The 20,809-nt window shown below is 38.6% G+C and overlaps 1 protein-coding gene across 8 annotated transcripts in view; it reads left to right on the top strand.

The window, feature by feature from the left end:
- FAM184A (family with sequence similarity 184 member A) overlaps positions 1–20,809 on the top strand; it is a 111,249-nt gene that overhangs the window by 69,935 nt on the left and 20,505 nt on the right. For all 8 annotated transcript variants that reach the window (XR_006786097.1, XM_045842518.1, XM_045842517.1 and 5 more), the window contains one exon: positions 11,975–12,187. Coding sequence is in view for 7 of the 8 variants with exons in the window: in XM_045842518.1 (XP_045698474.1) it covers positions 11,975–12,187 (213 nt within the window). In the remaining variant the exon portion in view is untranslated. The remainder of the gene's footprint in view (positions 1–11,974; positions 12,188–20,809) is intronic.

Below are 20,809 nucleotides of genomic sequence, written 5' to 3'. Positions count from 1 at the left end.
TCTAAATTTATAATTAAGTATAGTAACTTTTTAAGTTATATTTAACTTCCTTCCTTACTTACCAAAAAGTATGATTATATTCATCTTTCAAGAATAAAAATTTTGCCCTGACTTGTGTGGTTCAGTGGATTGAGCATCAACCTGTAAACCAAATGGTTCCTGGTTGGATTCCCAGTTAGGGCACGTGCCTGGGTTGCAGACCAGGTCCCTGGTAGGGGGCACATGAGAGGCAACCGCACATTGATGTTTCTCTCCCTCTCTTTCTCTCTCCCTTCCCCTTTCTCTAAAAATAAATAAATAAATTCTTTAAAAAAATTTTTTTTAAAGAAAAATCCTGAAACAAGTACAGCAAACTTTCTGTGTTAAGTGTCTGAGTGCTGTCCGTTGAAGAGGATCTCTTGAGGCCCTTTTCACTCATCTCAGAAACTAACAAGAAAAGCTTAAGATGCTTTAGATCAAATTATTATATAGGACATCACTTCTTACTAATGTGGGTCTTGCTTATGTACAGTGCTTGCCAAATAATATTTTTGCATATAGATTTTTAGCTCATCCATTATTTCAAGCAGTCCCTCCCTTGGGGTGATCTCATCCTGTCATATGGCTTAAATACTATCTATATGTCAGTGACTCATAACATTAAATCTCCAACCTTGACCTCTTACCCCGAACTCATGATCACTTGGTTGACTAATGGGCATCTCAAACAGCATGTCTGACTCAGAAGTATCGATTCCCACACTCCATCTATCATCCCAACATCTTCACTTCCTGGCACTGCTTGACTGCCTCAAACAAAAAAGGAAGATTTGTCCTTGATTGTTGTCTCTCTTTCTTTCACCCGTTCCATAATTTGTCAATCCTGTTTTACTCCACCTCCAAACCATACCCAGCTCCATCCACTCCCATTTCCCCTGGTAAACACTAGTCCAGGTCATTGTTACAATGGCCTACAACCTGACCTCCCCAATTTCACTTTTCTTCACAGCATTCCAAGTGCTCTTTAATGATGTAAGTCAAATCAGCCCATTCCCTGCTTAAAATTCTCTCAGTACCCCACTGAATTATTCTTACTCCTTCGTTGTCCAACAAGACCTTAAGCCATCTTACCCCTGCAGGTATCTCCCACCTCATTTCCGCCTCACAGACGGCACCCTACACACACGCACACATGTGTGCAGTCACTCAGCTCACGTCCACCTCACGGTGTTTGTACTGACCCATTTCCCTGTATGCTCTTCCTCCAAAGCCATCTAATTTTGTGGCTGGCTGCTGCATTCATTCTCAGTTAAATGTCACTTCCTTCAAAACATCTGGTCTTTCCAGCAGCGCAGTATCACCTTCAGTCATTTCCTGTCACAGCAATCTTTTTCTCTTTTTATAATGCTATTTATTGTGAACTTTTTTCTTATTTGTGTATATGTATGTGTTTTTTTTACTACCTTATTCAACTGCTTATCTCACTCTGCTTATAATATTTCCTGGAATATAGTAGTACTGTAATAAATATTTTAAGTAAAAAAATACATCTTCATTTATGTATTAACCAACAATGGCGTTGCCACCCAACAGCACTAGTTGTGCCTTTCCTGATTGCCACAACCAGGTCTGTGGCGTAAGTCACCCCATGTCATAGCTGAGGGACTATGCCTTTTGGTTCAGGGGTGTTCAACCGTTTGGCGTTTCTGGGCCACACTGGAAAAGAGTTGTCTTGGGCCACACATTAGGTACACGAACACTAATGAAATGGATGAGCAAAAAAAAAGGTTGTAAGTAAATTGACAATTTTGTGTTGGGCCATGTTCACAGACATCCGGGGCTGCGTGTGGCCTGCGGGCTGCGGTTTGAACACCCCAGACCATGGCTGCAGTAGCATGGTGACAGAGGTAGTGACCATTTGAGTTTAGATTCAAATATACTTCTGTTGTGTTAAGTCTAAAATCCCTAAGGAAAGACCTGGAGTACCACTCTGATTTGTCATATTGGTTAGTTTTTCAGTTTGTTCAGGAATCTTCATATATATGTTTTTATATTATGGTACCTTAAGAGTGAAAAATAAAATCTACTTCATAAGCCAATGCCATACATTTTATATTAATTTCTAGTACTAGGACATCAGTTCTGAGAACTACAAAGAGGTAAAAAACCATAACTAAAAGTTCTTCAGATTTTCCTTAGTTTTATGAAATCTGGAGAAGTTAAGTATATCATTACTACATGAAGAATATTACTAGTATGAGAAAGAATAAGAAAAAATATGGTTAGTTAATATGTATAAAAGTGTGAGAAAGTTTAGATTGAGAAGTTATGGAGTAATCAAATAGAAAGTTAATCTTTTTTCTCAAATTATTTTTTTCTTTTTTCTTTTTTTTAAGATTTTATCTATTCATTTTAGAGAAGGGAAGGGAGGGAGAAAGAGGAAGAGAAACATCAGTGTGTGGTTACCTCTCACATGCCCCTACTAGGGACCTGGCCCACAACCCAGGTGTGTGCCCTAGGCTGGGAATCGAACCAGCAACCCTTTGATTCACAGGCTGGCACTCAGTCCACTGAGCCTCACCAGCTACGGCTCAGCTCATCTCAGCTAGTAAACTCTATCCTAGAATATGTTAGTCTGAGTTATTAGTAAAAAATTGTTTACCAAATAAAAACTGTCTTTAGTTTGTGACACACCGAGGAATAATCACATTATGTAAAAAAAAAAGATAATTATGTTCTGTCTGAAAAGTTGATTTATTTGTCCAAAGTAAATATCATTTTATAGGAACTTTTCTATTTATATTAGTAATAAAATTTTTTATGGTATTTTGTATTTTTGGAGGGCAAAGAAAAGTAAAGCAGTTGAAACAGAAATCACATTGTTTTTCATATTTGGGAGGAAAGAGAGTGCTTAGTGGTTTTTCCAGTGGTTTATCACTAGAAATTCCAGTGAACTTCTGAAAAATGAATCCAGATCATGAATAAATTTTCCAGTTATGCCCTAGAAAATAGGATAAAAAAGATAGGAAGGCATCTTTTTTTTCTTTCCCCTAGTATGAAACCAGATTATTATTAAATCTTCATATTTTTGGTGTTTTTTCTCTTATTTTCTGGCTCCAAACTTATGTAGTCAATCAGGTTAGTGTTTCAGTTTTCATCCACTCATCTCTCTTAAGAGAAATCCTTCAACCAACGTCAGTACTGTGTGTAAAACTTTGAAGCTTATATTATGGATTTCTGGAAAGAATTTAGAGCAGCCATGTGCCTTCTAGGTCCTTCAGTAACAATCACTCTTTAAACTGCACTCTGGTTTACATGCACTGGCCTTTGGCATTGTGCATAGGTAAGTCTGCCAGCCCACATGCGTGAGACACTGTTTTAAGGGACTGCAGATAATTTAGACTGTAAGTCTTAAAGTTCTTTTTGTCTAATTACATTTTCAGAACTGTTTTCACCTTTTTTTCTTGAGTATATTATAATTAATGTTCTGTGTTTACTCTCCCTTTTATTCCCTCTTTCTTTCACTTAGTTGATTTCTGAATATTTTCCTTTATTCCTGTGATCTTTTCTTCGTAGAGGCACTCTCTGGGTGAAGCTTTGCATAAATCTATCAACAATGTAAGTGAACGGCACTTACAGTTTATACACAAGGGCATGTTGCACTTTTGATTTTGCATAAGCATCATCACTGCTTTAAAGCTTAAACATATAATAAATATACTTTGGCATTCAGTAAGACATGCGTTGTATATGGGTAATTAAAGCTTCTTTCTTTCAGCCATCCATTCATGTATGTGCATACATCTACCACATTGTATTAATAAGCATATATTTCATTATAACACTAAGCAAGGTTTTATATCTCACACATAAAATTCATTACTGTTTGCTTTGTAAGATACAGGAATGGTTTTGAAAAACTACTACCTAGTTGAGTATCATAGAATTGAAAATAAATATAAATGTACTTCTTTTAACTAGTTTTTTTTTGAAAAACTAGTATCAGTAGACTTCTTTATTTAAAAGGATTAAATAGTTGTGAAAGTTTATTAGATTCAGAGCATGTTTTAGATTTTAATGTTACAATTATTAAAAGATTTAAAGTAAAATGGAGTAAAACCCTTTTCCTAAGAATTAGCAAAATTATTATTGTTTTTTACTTATGTACACATCAGGTATGCAGAAATTTAGCTTCAAAACAGTGTTCCTTTAACCACTCATTAAAATTTTTTTCTTTATATATGAAGAGAAAAAAATGAGATTTTTCATATCAAATCCATTCCCAACTTGTTCTTTAAAATAGGAACAGAGTTAAACATTATTGAATATTTTCCCTGATCTAAGGGAAAAGGTGAACAAATTTTCTGAAGGGGCCAGCTAGTAAATTACTTAGACATTGTGGATTATGCAGGGGGTTTTTTTGTTGTTGTTTAATATTTTATTTATTTATTTTTAGAGAGGGAGAGAAATATTGACATGAGAGAGAAACATCAACTGACTGCCTCTCCCATGCCTGCAGCTAGGGACCTGGCCTGTAACCCAGGCATGTGCCCTGACTGGGAATTGAACTGGTATCCTTTGTGTTAGCAGGATGACACAAGTCAGGGTGGGCCATGCAGTTTCTGTGGCAGCCACTGGAGTCTGATGCAGCTGTGTGAAAGCCACCACAGCCACAGGCAGTACGCAAATGAAGCCATGTGGTTGTGTCCCATTACCACTTTATTTATACAAACAGGCTGTAGTTGGCCAGTTCCTGTCCTAGAGGAGTCAAACCTTTGAATCTAGAGGTGCCCTATGACATTTGATACTTCCAGAGTGAAACTGTTTCCTCATACTGCCCTTCTTTCTGCTATGCAAGGAAAGAAAAATTTTACCTATCTTTCATATTCAGCTTTGCTTTCTACATTAAAAAATAATTAGAAGTACACAAATACATTTAACACCATTTTCTTTAATATACTTAAAAATAACCAGCAAAGATATTTATCTCAATATTGGTGAAATAAGGCTGCATTTAGAAGTTCTTTTTAGCAGAACATGGAGAACCTAGTAAGAATTTGGGCATAACTGTTACATTAATCCTTTTTGACCTATGTGCTGACTGGGATAGAAATAACCCAAATAAGGTATAATTATTGTCAAAAAATTCATTGAATTGTACTTCAGAACACTTGTAACAACATAGTCACTTTTTCCTTAATAATTATAAGTAAAAAGGTGTTCATTAAACTAAAAACTACCTTGGTGAAGTTAAATCTATTGGTAACTGGAACGGGATGCCTTGATTCATCTACAGAAAAAGTAGAAGGGATCAGTAACACGGGGAAGTCTCCATTAATTAATTCTCTTTTGTGACATCATCGTCATGGAGGATCAGTTCTTTCCTCTGTCGTTGTCCAAATGAGTGTGATCTTCTCAGAGCATTGTTCAGCATGGTAGCATCTGCCCACCCCTTCGCACATCGTCTCCATCCAGTCTTCCCTGCAAGAAGTTTCCACTATATACCCTGTCTTGTTCTAAAAACCAAGTGATGATTGACACCTCTGTTCTTTCTGAAACCTTTCTAACTTTTTTCAACTAAGAATGAGAGATAATTGGGAACATATTCCAAAAATATCTTAAGGACATCAAGTAAGCATTATTGTATGGCTCTTAATTGATGAACTCAGTTTATAGGTGCTCATAGAAAATACTAAAAAATTATGAACAATTCAGAATTTTTTCAGGATGGTTATAATTTTACAAGCTTAAATGTACTTTTCTTAGCTAGACTCTTCAAACATAGCAAATTATTGGTTAAAAAAAGAGAAAACTAGGAAGAATTAAAATATTCAGGCACCTTTAAACATTTTATGTGAGCATTCATGTAAGTTGTTTCATAGTGGTAAATTATCCTTGCTGTCCTCTACTAAGCCTATGTTAGCAATTTTTAATGTTGCTATATATATTTGAGAGTATTAAACTAAATATTCATATCATATGGTTTAGACTTTATAATAATTTTTTACTTTCCTTGTCAAAATTTGTAAGTATTCCAGCTCAACAGGATCTCATACTTAAAATTTATTGAAAAAACAAAGTTATACATCTTATTTTTCAAAAAATTTTTCTTACTAATTTTCTTGTTTACAAAAATGAATGAACCTCTCATCCAAACCCCATAAAAAATCATTTTTGAAAAATCATGATTTATATATATATACCTTCTTCAGAAAGTACACAGATAAAGTTTACCAGTATCTTGATAACTGATCAAAGCTACAGTAGAGAAGGCCATAGGTAATATTACTTGAGGAAAATAATATTTTGTTTTGTTTTCCTCTTTCATCTTATACAATGAACTGAAAGCAGAGGATATGTGAACGGCCAAGGCTTCAGAGACTTCTCTAGACATTGCCTTAAGGTTATCATAAAAGAAGCAGCCAAAATTTTTAGTTTCATGAATTCTAAGGCAATGGTTCTCAACTGTGACTGCATTAAAGTCATCTGTGAGCCTTAAAAAAGAGAGAGATGTGCAGCCTTCCAATAGACTCATATGTGTACATGTTCAGACCGTTTGGTTTTTGATTTGGGGGGAATTTTGTAGGTGTGTGCACATAATATTTATAATAGTGAAACTAGGTGAGACAATTGAAATTTCCATCAGGAAGGAAAGGGATTTGTAGTGTATAAGATTCTGGAACTATGAAGCCCTGGCTGGTGAAGCTCAGTGGATTGAGTGCAGGCTGCAAACCAAAGTGTTGCAGGTTCGATTCCCAGCCAGGGTACATGCCTGGGTTGCAGGCCATAACCCCCAGCAACTGCACATTGATGTTTTTCTCTCTCTCTATCTCCCTCCCTTCCCTCTCTCAATAAATAAATAAATAAATAAATAAATAAAATCTTTAAAAAAGATTCTGGAACTACGTCTATTAGGATGCATAAATAGCAGAACACCAAGTGAACAGTAGCTTAGGCTGTCAAGATAATTAAGAACTAGGTGTTTTCTGTACTTCTGCTTTGCCATGCTCAGTGTGTTAACTTTTTGACCTTCAGTTTGTCATGTTGTAGTTGCAACGTGGCTGTTCCAGCTCCAGCTATTAAGTTCTCGAACAACTATGATAATGCAAGAGGCTCTCCTTAAGTGCTTTTTAACTTTTATCAGGAAATAAAATTGTTCCCCAAAGTTCCCCACATACTTTCTTTTAGTTTATTAACCAAAACAAGGTGACACATCCCTATAATTAGATTTCTGTGATTTGCTCATCTTAATCATAATCCATCCCTTGGTGTTAGGAGACAGGCTTACCTTTTTTAAGACAGGGATTTCCATTCCATCCCTGAACAAACTCAAGAGTTCAGCTGAGAAGGAAGGAAAGGGGGAGATTAGCTTTTGGGGAGGCAAAAAACAGTGCCTGCAATAGAAAGTCTGTGCTGTCCTGGAAAAGAATGGGGTATACCTAATTATCATGGATATGGTAACTTTATCAGTAGTGTGAAGGGAAAAAAAAACCTATAAAAACACAAATGCACTGGCCTTCCTAGTGGAAAGTTAACCACCATTAACTAAATCTATGGGTTTACTCATCTTGAAGGAAGGATGAAAAGCCACTCCATTACATTCAATACCTCATGTTGAATATACACCTCATGGTTTTACATTTGAAGGGGTGTTTATTGCTCTGGGCAAAGTATATGGAAGGTCTACCCAATCAGCAGCCCCAGGGGTCTGTTTCAGCAGCTTTGCTTGTTAAGCACGGGCTGGCCTCTTGAGGTGTGCCCTGGGGCTGCAAAGTAACTTGTGAGTGTAAGACCTAGTCACTGTTCTGTCAGATCAGGGCAGGTGTGCTCTCTACATTTGGTAAAAATGTCCAGCCACTCACACATGATGTAGTAGAAATAACCAAAGAAAACAAAACAGGCAATTATATGTATCAAAAGATGTAAGTCATTATATCTATGGAGATACCAAAATGTTAACACTGGTTACCCTTAGGGACTGGGATTTGGAAAGGCAAGGGAGTGAAGGAGATTTCCCCTTTATAACTGCTATATTAAAATTTTTTTACAATGAATATTCACTACATTGCTAATTTGGAATAATAATATGTTAGGGGGCCTGGGCCCAATTCTAGACCTACTAAATCAGAATATCAAGGGATTGGGTCCCAGGCAAGGGTATTTATTAAAATCTACATAGATGATGCTGATCCACAGCCAGGTTTGTTCTGAGGACAAATTATTGGCCTGCTTTATGTGTTCTTTACTTTCTGTGACAACACTGATGTTTTGGGGGACAGAACACACCACAGTGCGTCAGAACCTGAAGGCTGTAGGTAGCTGTTGGCACGCCCCATGTTGACATCCTGTCACACCGCACCTCAGATTTGACATTGCAGCCTCTGCACTGAGGGAGCTCTTTTTCAGGCCCCAGTGGTGAGGCCCTGAGTCTTTGTGAAACTGCTCTGTAGGAAACAGGTAAAGCTTTCCTTCCTTCAGAAAAGGGTACTCTCATGTTTTAATTTTAATTTTCATCCTTTTGAAATTATTATAACACTTTATTATTTTTTTAAACAGTATTTTAAGTGGTAGAGATCAGAAGGTAGTACTTAATGCCAATGCAGTTTGGCCTTTAAAATTATTTGCAAAGTATCTGGTACCCATCACTCAAGCCCGTATGTTATAGAATTTGTATCTAAACTGCTGTGGGTGTGGTAAGAATTGTTAAAATGAGGACTGAATTTTTTTCTGAAATAAGGATTTTTTGCGTTTACTTAAAACCAACAAGATAAGAAGCATTAAAATTTAAAATTACAACATGTGTAGAAACCAATGCCATATTCTCCATAATCTAAATATGTAATTTGAAGCAACTGCTGTTTCTCATTCATTTATTGAACAAACACCATTCTATAATTCTGTCATAAACCTACTGATCAAATTTGCCCAAACTATTGAAAGTGAAATCTATGTTCTCTTTTATTTTGAATTATTGAAGTTTTATATTAATATGTATTTCCATAAAGTATACTATACTCAGCTGTTAAACATTAGTTCACTTTACATTGCTTTGCTCATTATTTGTTTTTTAAAGCTCATGTCATTTTCATGCTGAATAGAGGCTGTCAATTCAGTGCAATTGGACTATTTATAAAAGGAGCAAAATAAGTTTCGATGCTGCATTGCATGATAAAGGCTTTCTGCATGGATCCAAAGATTTTAGATAGGCTTAATATTACTTCGGTGCGCATTAAAAGTTAATGTAAAATATCTAAACCAAGTATATTTAAACACTAAATTGCATGATAATGTCTTTTTGTACATACTTTATATTTTCTTGAGTATAGAGACAAAGATTAATCTTAGATCCTAAAATGAAAAATATTGCTTTGGAGTCCTTTCAAGGTAAAGTATATTTTTGATGTGAAATATTGAAGTATATTTAAGCTGGTGAGATTTGAAAGAGTGCTAGACTTTAAACATAACTCTTACATTACTGTGGTACTTCCTTCACTTTAAATGTGATATTTCTTCATAAGTTTCATCCTTAAATAGTTCAACTGTGAGTCAAATTGTAGTCACATTAATATAGGAACTCTTTTCAATGCAGCGAATTTTGGAAGTAGGTATTGCGGAATGTCAGATCCACAGCTGTGAACTGATTAGCTTCTTGTTAACGTCAGTGCACACTCAGTTGGAGGGCGGGACCCAGGGCTGCTGCTGGCCCATGCAGTGCCTGGGCACAAACCAGAAATACATGCCCATTTTCTTTGGGCGCACGCAGTGCATGCCAGGGCAGATGGCTTGGTGAGCAGTTTGTTCACTGGGTGGGTTTTAGTCCTCACTTGGCCAGGGACCAGGTAATAGCTTTAGCTACCAGATAATAGCTTGAACTCTCAGTCATTTTGTACATGTAACATAGTCTTTTCCTAACCTTCCTACATGTATTCTAACAAGTTGTCATATGGCAGTTCCCTGAGTCCCCATGCTAGGTCTGGAACTAGATTTAATTTTGGGAAGAGAGTGGTTTGGTTCTTTATTTGAAGAACCAGCTAGCTGGGAAGGAAATGACTCTACCAGTCACATATGGTTGTTTACAAACACACGTTTTTGTTGCCTTTACCCTTTTTTGATTTATTTTTTATGTCTGGGTTGTCATTAATGCTATTTCATCCTGATTTTCTTGGCATAAAATGGTGAGAAGTCAGAGTATAATATGTCTTGGTCCTCGTAATTCACAAATGTGTCCTAAGCTGTTGCTGTGACATTCTCCTGCACTTCTCACACTTGCAGGGTTTATTTTGGTTTGTGAGTCACGGGTGCTGCTGCCATTTAAAGGTGTCAGGGTGGCAGTCAAAAGTGTTGGTGGCAGTTCCACTTGCTCCAGTCCTATGAAGTACCCTCTGAAACCTTAGGTTTGTGTAGAAATCATTAAGTAGAATCCATATAACTTTCAGGAGGTGGAGTCACTCCTTTGGAAATACATTAAAACAGCTGAACATCTAGATCAGTTCTGTCATTTTTCCCTATTGCTTGACTATCTCCATAAAGGCAGGTGCTAACCTTTACAACTAATCCAGATTTAAAATTTGGTCCAAAACCCTTCCAGACATCGAGTCACCTACCCACAGTCACTATAGGCTTGGGCCATTTCCTGTTGCTTGCCTCTGACATTCTCTGTCTTCCAGTTCCTCCTTTTTTCCCTTTCTTATGTTGCAATTATATAGTGATTCTCTACCCTTTCTCTTTCTTTCCCGGTACCTTCCTTTGTGAGACATGTGTGGCAGCCTTTATTTGCTTTTCATCACTCAAATGAATGTTTTTTCCCATTTATAAAAACTCACTTTAAATCTTCCTGTTTCCATTGGCTTTCTTGGCCACAGAAGCTGTTATACTTGTATATGAACACATACAGTGTCTTAAGTCACTTAATGGAACACATTTTCACAACTTTTTATCTCATTCCCCTAAGTTCCCTTAGATTCAGACTTCCATTAAAATATAGACCTCTAGTGTCAAGTTACCATTTCCTGTGTAGGGGAAGAGAAATATAGATCAAACTAAATGGTTTCATCCAACATACATATACTTACACACGCATATGTATAAGTATACGTATACTTATACACATACATGTATTAATATGTCTATTAATTAATGTATACATATTTTGTATATTAATTCTTTTAAAAGGGCTTAATTTTAAGTATTTTAGGACACCCAGAAGCCATGCAGACATTAATGGTGATACTTGTTTTCAAAAGGAGTGACAAATCAATTTTCAATAGTGAAATAAAGCACCTATCATTATAAGGATGTAACTGGCAGATTGTGGGATGCTTATGATTTTTCAAAAGCTTTGCAAATCCTTTGAATTAAATCAGAATTCAAAATAAAAATCATTTTTAACACAAGGATTCTAAATTATGAACTTATAAATTTTTTAAAGAATACCTTTCCATTCATCAAATAATCTTAGCTGACACTGAGCACTTACTACACGCCAGGGGCTGTCCTAAGGGAACCGTGCCTAGTAACACACTTCATTCTCACACAGCCTGGTGAGGTGTTGGTCATAGCAGGTGCAGAACTCGGATTTTAACTCAGAAACCGCAGTCCTAACCACTCAACATTACTGCCTCACAAATAAGTAGTTTAATTTTTCATACGGTCTCTTTGAAGTAATCTACTAAATACACATTGTCTTTTTTTATTTCATGTTGTTAATATTTACTGCAGTACAGCATAGTTCATTGTATTTTTAAATGTGGGCTGCAGTGTTCTTTAGAGTCTATAAACTTCAGTGCCACTAAAACAGTGTATTTTTAGGGTAACTACTAAAAATAGAATTGAAAGTGGTAATACCTAAAGCTTAAATATCTATGATGTATTATAAACATTTTCTCACAGCAATTATTTTACTAAATATCTTTGAAATGCCTTCTTTCTCTTAGATTGGCAATTTGTGAAATATGCCTTGTATTTATTCTTCATTGTGTACCATTCTGTGGCATAGATCTCCTTGCTGAAACAGAATCTGGAGATGCAGCTTTCCCAGTCTCAGACTTCTTTGCAGCAACTGCAAGCCCAGTTTACACAAGAACGACAACGACTCACACAAGAGCTTGAAGAGTTGGAGGAACAACATCAGCAGAGACATAAATCTTTAAAAGAAGCACATGTCCTTGCATTTCAATCAATGGAAGAAGAGAAGGAAAAGGAACAAAGAGTAAGTTTAATGTGACATATATTCAATGGAATCCAATAACCTAATCATAATTAGCCTTCCAATTCTTAAGAATTCATTTTCTTAACTCCCAGAAATTAGGTATGGCTTTATTTCAGTGTATTTTCCAGCGTTTAAACGTATACACTAGTTACACACTATCGCAGACAACTTAGACTGTGAACACCATTTTGCATGTTTTCCATTATATGGCCAAGTTCATGATGAGAATAGTCCATCTGGTTTGTCATATACTTAACAGTGATTAAGTAAATTTAGCATCCGCTGTCCTTGGTAGGACAGCGTCCTACCAAGCTGTAACCACTATAATCACTTAATACTATCTTGAATTTATAATTATTTTTCATCAAAGTTTAATTTTTCTATTTCAGGCTAGATCTACAAAAGGCACGTATCCAAAGAATTTATATATTTTTTAACCCAGATTTTTTTCTCACCTTTAAAAAAATATGTACAAAATTCTCAGTGAAATTATAAACATTTTAAAATAGTGCAATCCCCTATATATAGCTCAAAGCCTATTTGAAAAGTAGTGATACAAACAAATCACTCAGAAGAGATTTAAATCAAATAGGTATATTATTAGATTAATCATATATGCCGGAATCTCCCCATATGCATTACTCAGTTCTATTAAAAGTTAATTTGACAGTCTTAGTGTGATTAATTTTGGTATAGTTTATTTTTTAACAGTACATTTTTCCAGTTTCTTCTAAGGACCTTGTGGTAACCATGATAAAGATTGATAGAAAAATACAGTTTTACTAACAATAATTTTCAGTATCTATAGCCATTATAGATATCAGTTGTTTCTTAATTCTTTATGTGAGAGCAGGCACTGTTTTAAGGAGTGGTATGTTATAAATCAATTCAACCAAGGAAGTCTTATCCGTTGTTTTTTTTTTTTTTTAAGATTTTTAGAGAGGGGAAGGGAGGGAGAAAGAGATGGAGAGAAACATCATTGTGTGGTTGCCTCTCCCACTCCCTCTACTGGGGACCTAGTCTGCAACCCATGCATATGCCCTGACTGGGAATCGAACCAGCAATCCTTTGGTTCACAGGCCAGCGCTCAATTCACTGAGCCACACCAGCCAGGGTGAAAGTCTTATCCTTTTAAAAACAGTTAACTTACCAACCAATACAGTAAGTTGAAGTCTATTGGTCTGGTCAAGGAAGTTCCTTTGGTTAAAAGTTAGGCTGATTATATTGCTAAGTAGTAAATTTACTGGATACCATTTGTGAATTATTATAGCACATAAGCTCTCGTATCAGTATTTTAATTTTACACATTCAGTCTTTTTAAAACTTTAATCGTTTTTAAAAAGAAATCAGAATCTGCCATTTTATTGCCTGTCATTTGGTAGCCAAGCTATCTAGGTAATGTTGTTTTCTGGGGGTGGGAGGCTCCGCCCGCAGGGTCCTCCTAACTGCCGCAAATGAGAATGAGTCTACCAAGATGTGATCTGCTTGGGGAGGAAAGGTGGCCGATTTCTCAAAGGAGAAGGGCCAGGAGCCTGTTCCTCAATGGGCTTTTATTGGGTTTAATTTGCATAGGAATATAGGGCATATATACGTAAAGCTCATCAATCATTGTCAGGCAGTAATGATCAAACAATAGATAACATTCAGAGAACTATGAGGGCTTATTTTGAGTTAGGGTCAGATAGCTTAAGGGCCATAAACTTCCAGAAACAAACTCATTTCATGCTTAGACCCTTATCATTTAAATTGAGGGTATTAGCAAAGTAGGTTCACAACATTTTATGCATTCTTTCTTAGGCCTGATTGCCCCAGGGAACCCGCCCTTTCCAGAACAGGGCCACACCCACCTCTGACAGTGTTTCAGGCTTAAATCAGGTAGGGGAACTAAGGCAGCCAAGAGATTAGGAGACTTCTGGCAGACAGAATGAGGACTCAGGCTATGTCAAAGCTGAGGGGTGAGGGTCCATCACCCCCTTTTTCTATAGCCTCCCAAATCCTTCCCTGAGGGCCCCTTTGCAACCATGCCTGTTTTAGGTAGTCCCTCCTTTGAGGAGTCTTTCCTGTCATTGGCTAACCAGTCATCCGACCAGGGCCAAGCAGGGTGAAGTGAAAGGGGCAGAGGCAGTTCTCCTACCAGGAAGATAAGCTTTGTCTCCTAAGCGGCCTATGGTTCCAAGATCTTTTTACTCAGCCTTAGCCATGGGGGATTACAGCTTCTGAAACCAGGCAAGGTGGTTCCCAACATTGTCTAAACTAAAAGTCCTGCATTTTACCTATATTCAAATAAATGTATGCTTTATATTTTGCTGCGCGTGGGTCACCGGCTAGCAGTGACCACGGCACACTGTGGATGGCTCGACGATAAACACGCGAGAAAAAACATGCACAGAGACAAACTAGTTTCTGTGGAGAAGTAGGGACGAAATGGCCACCCCTTCTAGTGAGGAGCGCGCTGATCCACCGTCCATACCTGCTTTTATTAGGCTCATGCTACATAATAACTCAGGTAACGTACAATACTCATTAGGGGAAGTAAGGAACATATAAAACAAAGAACTCTGCCGGTCTATTGAGTTGGGGGGTCAAAGAGCTGTAAGGCTGAGGAACAAACTAGCTTCCTCCTAAGACCCTCCTCATTCAACTAAGAGCATTCTTGGACAAAGAAGGTTTCACAGTAATTTACATGTTCTTTCTTAGGCCCGATCACCCCGGGAAATCCGCACTTCCCAGTACCGAGCTGCACTTCCCCGTCATTGTTTCAGGCTTAGGTGGAGCGCGGGAACTAAAGCCACCGAGAGATAAGGGAGATTTTCTTCCGGACGCTGAGAACTCAGACTTTGTCAAAGCCGAGGAGTGAGGGTCCATCACCCCCTTTTGCTGCAGCCCCCCAAGTCCTTCTTTTGGGGGGCCTCCCAAAGTGATCGTGCCTGGCTTGGGTTGTTCCCCGTGGGGAATCTTACCCGTCTTTGGCTAACCGACCAAGCTTTTTTTGGGGGTTCAGCAGCAGAAACAGCATTACTGCCAGGGAGATAAGCTTTTTTCTCCTTGCTGGCTCACGGTTCCAAGGGCGTTCCCTTAGCCTAGCCTAGGCGGGGGTCTCAGCTTCTAATACCAGTCAGGGCGGTTCCCAACAATATTTAAGAAATCAAACACTTTTAAAACAGTGAATATAAGTAGCCAAATACTAATTTTTAAAAACAGCATTTTAGATAATGATTAAAGAACTGCTACCCTATTTACAGTACAGAATCGTTTTTCAAGAACCTTTCATGTTATAGGTCACAGAAAGACAAACCCTTCCCGAAACAGTTCAGTCTCTCTAAACTTGAAGTACCCTGAGTTCTTTTTTTTTTCTCCTGCGGCCATATATCTTCTCAGTCCTAGCCACATGCAGTCTGTTCTTTCTGGCCGGGCTTTTAAAACTAATCACACGAAAGGCTTTAGTTTACTTTTTCAGCTACCCACTCTCAGCTTTTTTAAAGTATATTTTATTGATTATGCTATTACAGTTATACAGTTGTCCCAGTTTTTCCCCTGTGCCCCGCTCTGCCTGCTACCCCTCTTCCCTCCAGCATTTCCCCCACCTCAGTTCATGTCAGTGGGTCGTGTATAAGTTCTTTAGTTTCTCCATTTCCTGTGCAATTCTTAACCTCCTCCTGTCCATTTTTTACCTACCAATTATGCTTCTTAATTCTTGTACCTTTTCCCCCATTCTCCTCCTTCCCTCTCCCAGCTGATAACCCTCTGAATGATCTCCATCTCTATGATGCTGTTTCTGTTCCAGTTGTTTGCTTGTTTGTGTTTGTTTTTTTTTTAGATTCAGTTGGTGGCAGTTGAGTTTGTCATCATTTTGATGTTCATAGTTTTGATCTTCTTCTTTATGTTAAATGAGTCCCTTTAACATTTTATGTAATAAATAACTTGGTGCTGATGGACTCCTGTAGCATAACCTTGTCTGAGAAGCACTTTATCTGTCCTTCCATTCTAAATGAAAGCTTTGCTGTATGGAGTAATCTTGGATGTAGGTCCTTGCTTTTCATGGCTTTGAATACTTCTTTCCAGCCCATTCTTGCTTGCAAGGTCTCTTTTGAGAAATCAGCTGACAGTCTTATGGGAACTCCTTTGTAGGTAACTGTCTCCTTTTCTCTTGATGTTTTTAAGATTTTGCTTATCTTTAGTCTTGGGTAATTTAATTATGATCTGTCTTAGTGTGTTTCTCCTTGGGTCCAACTTCTTTGCAGTTCTCTGAGCTTCCTGGACCTGCATGTCTATTTTTTTTTTCCACCAGATTGGGGAAGATTTCTTTCATTATTTTTTTCAAATAAGTTTTCAATTTCTTGCTGCTCTTCTCCTTCTGGCACCCAAGCAAACAACCAGAACAAGAACAGAATCACAGAAATGGAGATTACATGGAGGGTTATTATCAGGAAGTGGGAGGGGAGAGAATTGGAGAAAAGGTATAGGGAATAAAAAGCATAATTGGTAGTACAAAATAGACAGGGGAGGTTAAGAATAGTATAGGAAATGGAGAAGCCCTTCCATTCTAAATGATAGCTTCGCTGGATAGAGTAATCTTGGATGTAGGTCCTTGCTTTTCATCACTTTGAAACTTCTTGCCAATTTCTTCTTGCCTGCAAAGTTTCTTTTGAGAAATCAGCAGATAATCTTATGGGAATTCCTTTGTAGGTAACTCAATGATTTTTTTTTCTAGCTACTTTTAAGATTCTCTCTTTATCTTTAACATTTGGTTTTTTAATTGTGATGTGTTTGGTGTAGTCCTCTTTGGTTCCAACTTGTTTGGGACTTTCTGTGCTTCGTGGACTTGTATGTCTATTTCCTTTGCCAAATTAGGGAAGTTTTCCTTCATTATTTTTTCAAGTAAACTTTCAATTTCTTGCTCTTTCTCTTCTCCTTCTGGCACCCATATGATTCAGAAATTGGCACTTTTGGAGATGTCCCAGAGTCTTCTCATACTCTCTTTGGTTTTTTGAATTCTTGTTTCTTCATTCTGTTCTGGTTGAATGTTTATTTCTCCCTTATGTTCCAAATTGTTGATTTGAATCCCAGCTTCCTTCCCTTCACTGTTGGTTCCAACCTGTGGATTTTTCTTTATTTCACTTAGTGTAGCCTTTATTTCTTCCCTTATGCTTTTGCAGTACGCAGTGATTTCTATTTATCACCGTATTCTTAAACCAGTGTTTTATCCTTATCCTTACCACCAGTGTTTTGAACTCTGCATCTGGTATGTTGGCTATCTCCATTTTCCTTATTTCTTTTTCTGGGGTTTTGTTATTCCTTTTTTTTTTTAATGTATTTTATTGATTATGCTATTACAGTTGTCCCATTTCCCCCCTTCTCTCCCCTCCACCCTGTACCCCCTCTCCCACCCACGTTCCCCCCCTTTAGTTCATGTCCATGTGTCATACTTATGAGTTCTTTAGCTTCTACATTTCCTGTACTATTCTTGCCCTCCCCCTATCTATTTTCAACCTACATTCTATGCTACTTATTCTCTATACCTTTTCCCCCCTCTCCTCCTCCCACCCCCCTGCTGCTAGCCCTCCATGTGCCCTCCATTTCTGTGGTTCTGTTCCTGTTCTAGTTGTTTACTTAGTTTCTTTTGGTTTTGCTTTAGGTGTGGTGGTTAATAATTGTGAGTTTGCTGTCCTTTTACTATACATGTCTTTTCTTAGATAAGTCCCTTTAGCATTTCATAAAATAAGGGCTTGGTGATGATGAACTCCTTTAACTTGACCTTATCTGAAAAGCACTTTATCTTCCCTTCCATTCTAAATGAGAGCTTTGCTGGATAGAGCAATCTGGGATGTAGGTCCTTGTCTTTTATGACTTGGAATATTTCTTTCCAGCCCCTTCTTGCCTATAAGGTCTCTTTGGAGAAATCAGCTGACAGTCTGATGGGAACTCCTTTGTAGGTGACTGTCCCCTTATCTCTTGCTGCTTCTAGGATTCTCTCCTTCGTTTTTGCCTTGGCTAATGTAATTATGATGTGCCTTGGTGTGTTTCTTCTTGGGTCCCACTTCTTTGGGGCTCTCTGAGCTTCTTGGATTTCTTGGAAGACTGTTCCCTTTGCCAGATTGGGGAAGTTCTCCTTTATTATTTGTTCAAATACGTGCTCAATTTGATGCTTTTCCCCTTACCATTCTGGTACCCCTATAATTTGGATGTTGGAACGTTTAAAGGTGTCCTGGATGCTCTTAAGCTTTTCCTCGATTTTTTGAATTCTTATTTCATCATGCTTTCCTGCTTGGTTGATTTTATCTTCCTTCTGGTCCACTGTATTATTTTGAGACTCAGATTCCTTCCTTTCACTATTGGCTCTCTTCCGTGTATCTTCCTGCATCTCTTTTATGGTAACCTGCATCCTTTCATCTAAATTGCGCCCAAAGTCAACCAATTCCGTGAGCTTTCTGATCACCAGTGTTTTGAACTGTGCCTCTGATAGATTGCCTATTTCTTGGTCGCTCAAAAGGATGAGTCCTGGGGGACTGATCTGTTCTGTTGGATACATGTCTTACTGTCTTATGTCTTTCCCTGTCTCTGGTCGCTTTTGTTACGGTGTGGGGTGGATCCTTAGGTGTTCACCCACCCTGGTCACTAGATTGTGACGTTATATCTGTGGGCGGGGGCGGGAGCAGGAGGGGACAATGGCGATAGTTTCGTTCTCCCGGGCTCAGGCCCTTCCTTGGGATCCTGGGCTGCGAGCTCTGCCCTGGTCCACAATCGCAGCCCCACAGGGTCCGCCAGCTGCAGCTTGCGTACTCAGGGATCACCGCTGCGTTCTTGCACCCCGGATGGCTGTCACGCCGATTTCGCGCCAAATTTTCCCCGACCTCCGCGCTCCGCCGACCTGCGCCAGCCCCGCGCCCGCCCGGCTCGTTGTCTCCCACCAGTCTGGATGTACGGGTCTGCTTCAACTTCTTGACTGTCCGACTTCCATTCAGATAAATCCTCTATCAGTTCTGAGTGATATTCTATCTGTAAATTATTGTTGTTCTAATCTTGGTTGTGTGAGGAGGCACGGTGCGTCCATCTATTCCTCCATCTTGCCGGAAGTCACTATTCTTTCATTCAGGCCATATTTCTTGGTCTCCCCAGCTTGGCAGCCTCCCTGTGCTTGAATCTGTGTATTAGGTAGAGCTGCTTTGACTCTGTGTCTTAGTACACCAGTTAAGCTGTAAGGGGTGAAGCCTTAGATATTCACCAAGGTGGGGTAACCGCTTCACCATTCACTACTTTCTGGTTCTGTGTGGGAGGCAGGGGTCAGAGAGGGGACAGTTCCACTGCCTGATCTCTGGAGGCTTGCCTGGCACTTACCCATTTCCAGTCACTTTACCCATTTCCCATATGTGACCGGCACCCTTCCAGCTGCTGCCCTGTTGATGATTCCCAGAGTGTGGGTGAGTTTGCATATATTCTTGGACCTTGTGGGCCCTTTAAAGGGACTCTCCTGAGAAACCAGCAGTTGCTTTTGCTGCCCTAATCCCCACTGGTTTTTACAGCCTGCAGCTGCGAAGCTCTATCTTCCTGTAGCTAGAACACTGGGCTGTGCGGTCTGGCCTAGAGCTGGGATTGTTCATTCCCAAGATATCCCCTCTGATTTTTATCCACCACACGTGAATGTGGGACTGCACGTTCAGCACATGCTGCCACCTCTCCATGCCACACTGTGTCCTCTCTGCTCTGGCTCCCCATCTCCACCTCTCCTCCCGTCTGGATAAATGTGGTGGCTTTAAATCCTTGGTTGTTGGACTTACAGTTCAGTTTTATGGCAGTTCTGGGTGTTTTTTGTTTTGACATTAGTTGTGATTCTTCTTGTGGTTGTGCAAGGAGGTGAAGCATGCTTACCCATCCCTCCGTGTTGAACAGAAGTCAAGGCCTCAAAGCTTTTGCTTCTGTTCACAAATGCAGTCAAAAAGAATGACTCTAGAAAGTAGCTACAAAATATTCGATGAGGTTGAAATTATAAACGCCTCCTTCTCTGATTCCCTGATCAGAAGATTTTTTCATGTTAATCTCCTCCTCCTGTTTTTCCTAAGTCTATGTCTGTGTACACAGAAGAATTATTCATTAATGTTAGTTTGTTCACACTTGTTAGCATCTTTAGAAAATAATTTTATTGAAAACTGCTTTCAGGCAAGAGTCCATATTCCAATTTAAAAACAATATATTGAGTCATTTTGGTTTCATGACTATTAGTTTATTGTTTGGTAGTGACTCTAGTAATTTATTTGCTAATGGTGATTATCTTATATTTAATTTTCCTTTTTTATTTTTTTATTTTATGTTTTATCCTCACCCAAGGACATGTTCATTGATTTTAGAGAGAGGGGAAGGGGAGGAAGAGAGAAATGTCTATGTGAGAAACATTGATTGGTTGGTTGCCTCTCATATGCTCCCAGGGGGGACACACCCATAGCCTAGGCATGTGACCCATCCATCCATCCCAGGACCCTTCAGTTTATGGGACAATGCTCCAACCAACTGAACCACACTGGCCAGGGCTTATCTTTAATTTTCTTGTAAATGAATTAAAAATGCCTTCTTTTTCCTGACCAGACTTGCTCGGTTTTCTGGGCATTCTCCTGCAAAGCTAAAGGTTGT

Source organism: Phyllostomus hastatus, unplaced genomic scaffold (genome assembly GCF_019186645.2).
Source record: "Phyllostomus hastatus isolate PE091 unplaced genomic scaffold, TTU_PhHast_1.1 phas_contig_40, whole genome shotgun sequence".
NCBI lineage: Eukaryota > Metazoa > Chordata > Mammalia > Chiroptera > Phyllostomidae > Phyllostomus > Phyllostomus hastatus.
Note: the sequence above shows the minus strand (reverse complement) of the source record. Positions and strands in the feature narration are given on the sequence as shown.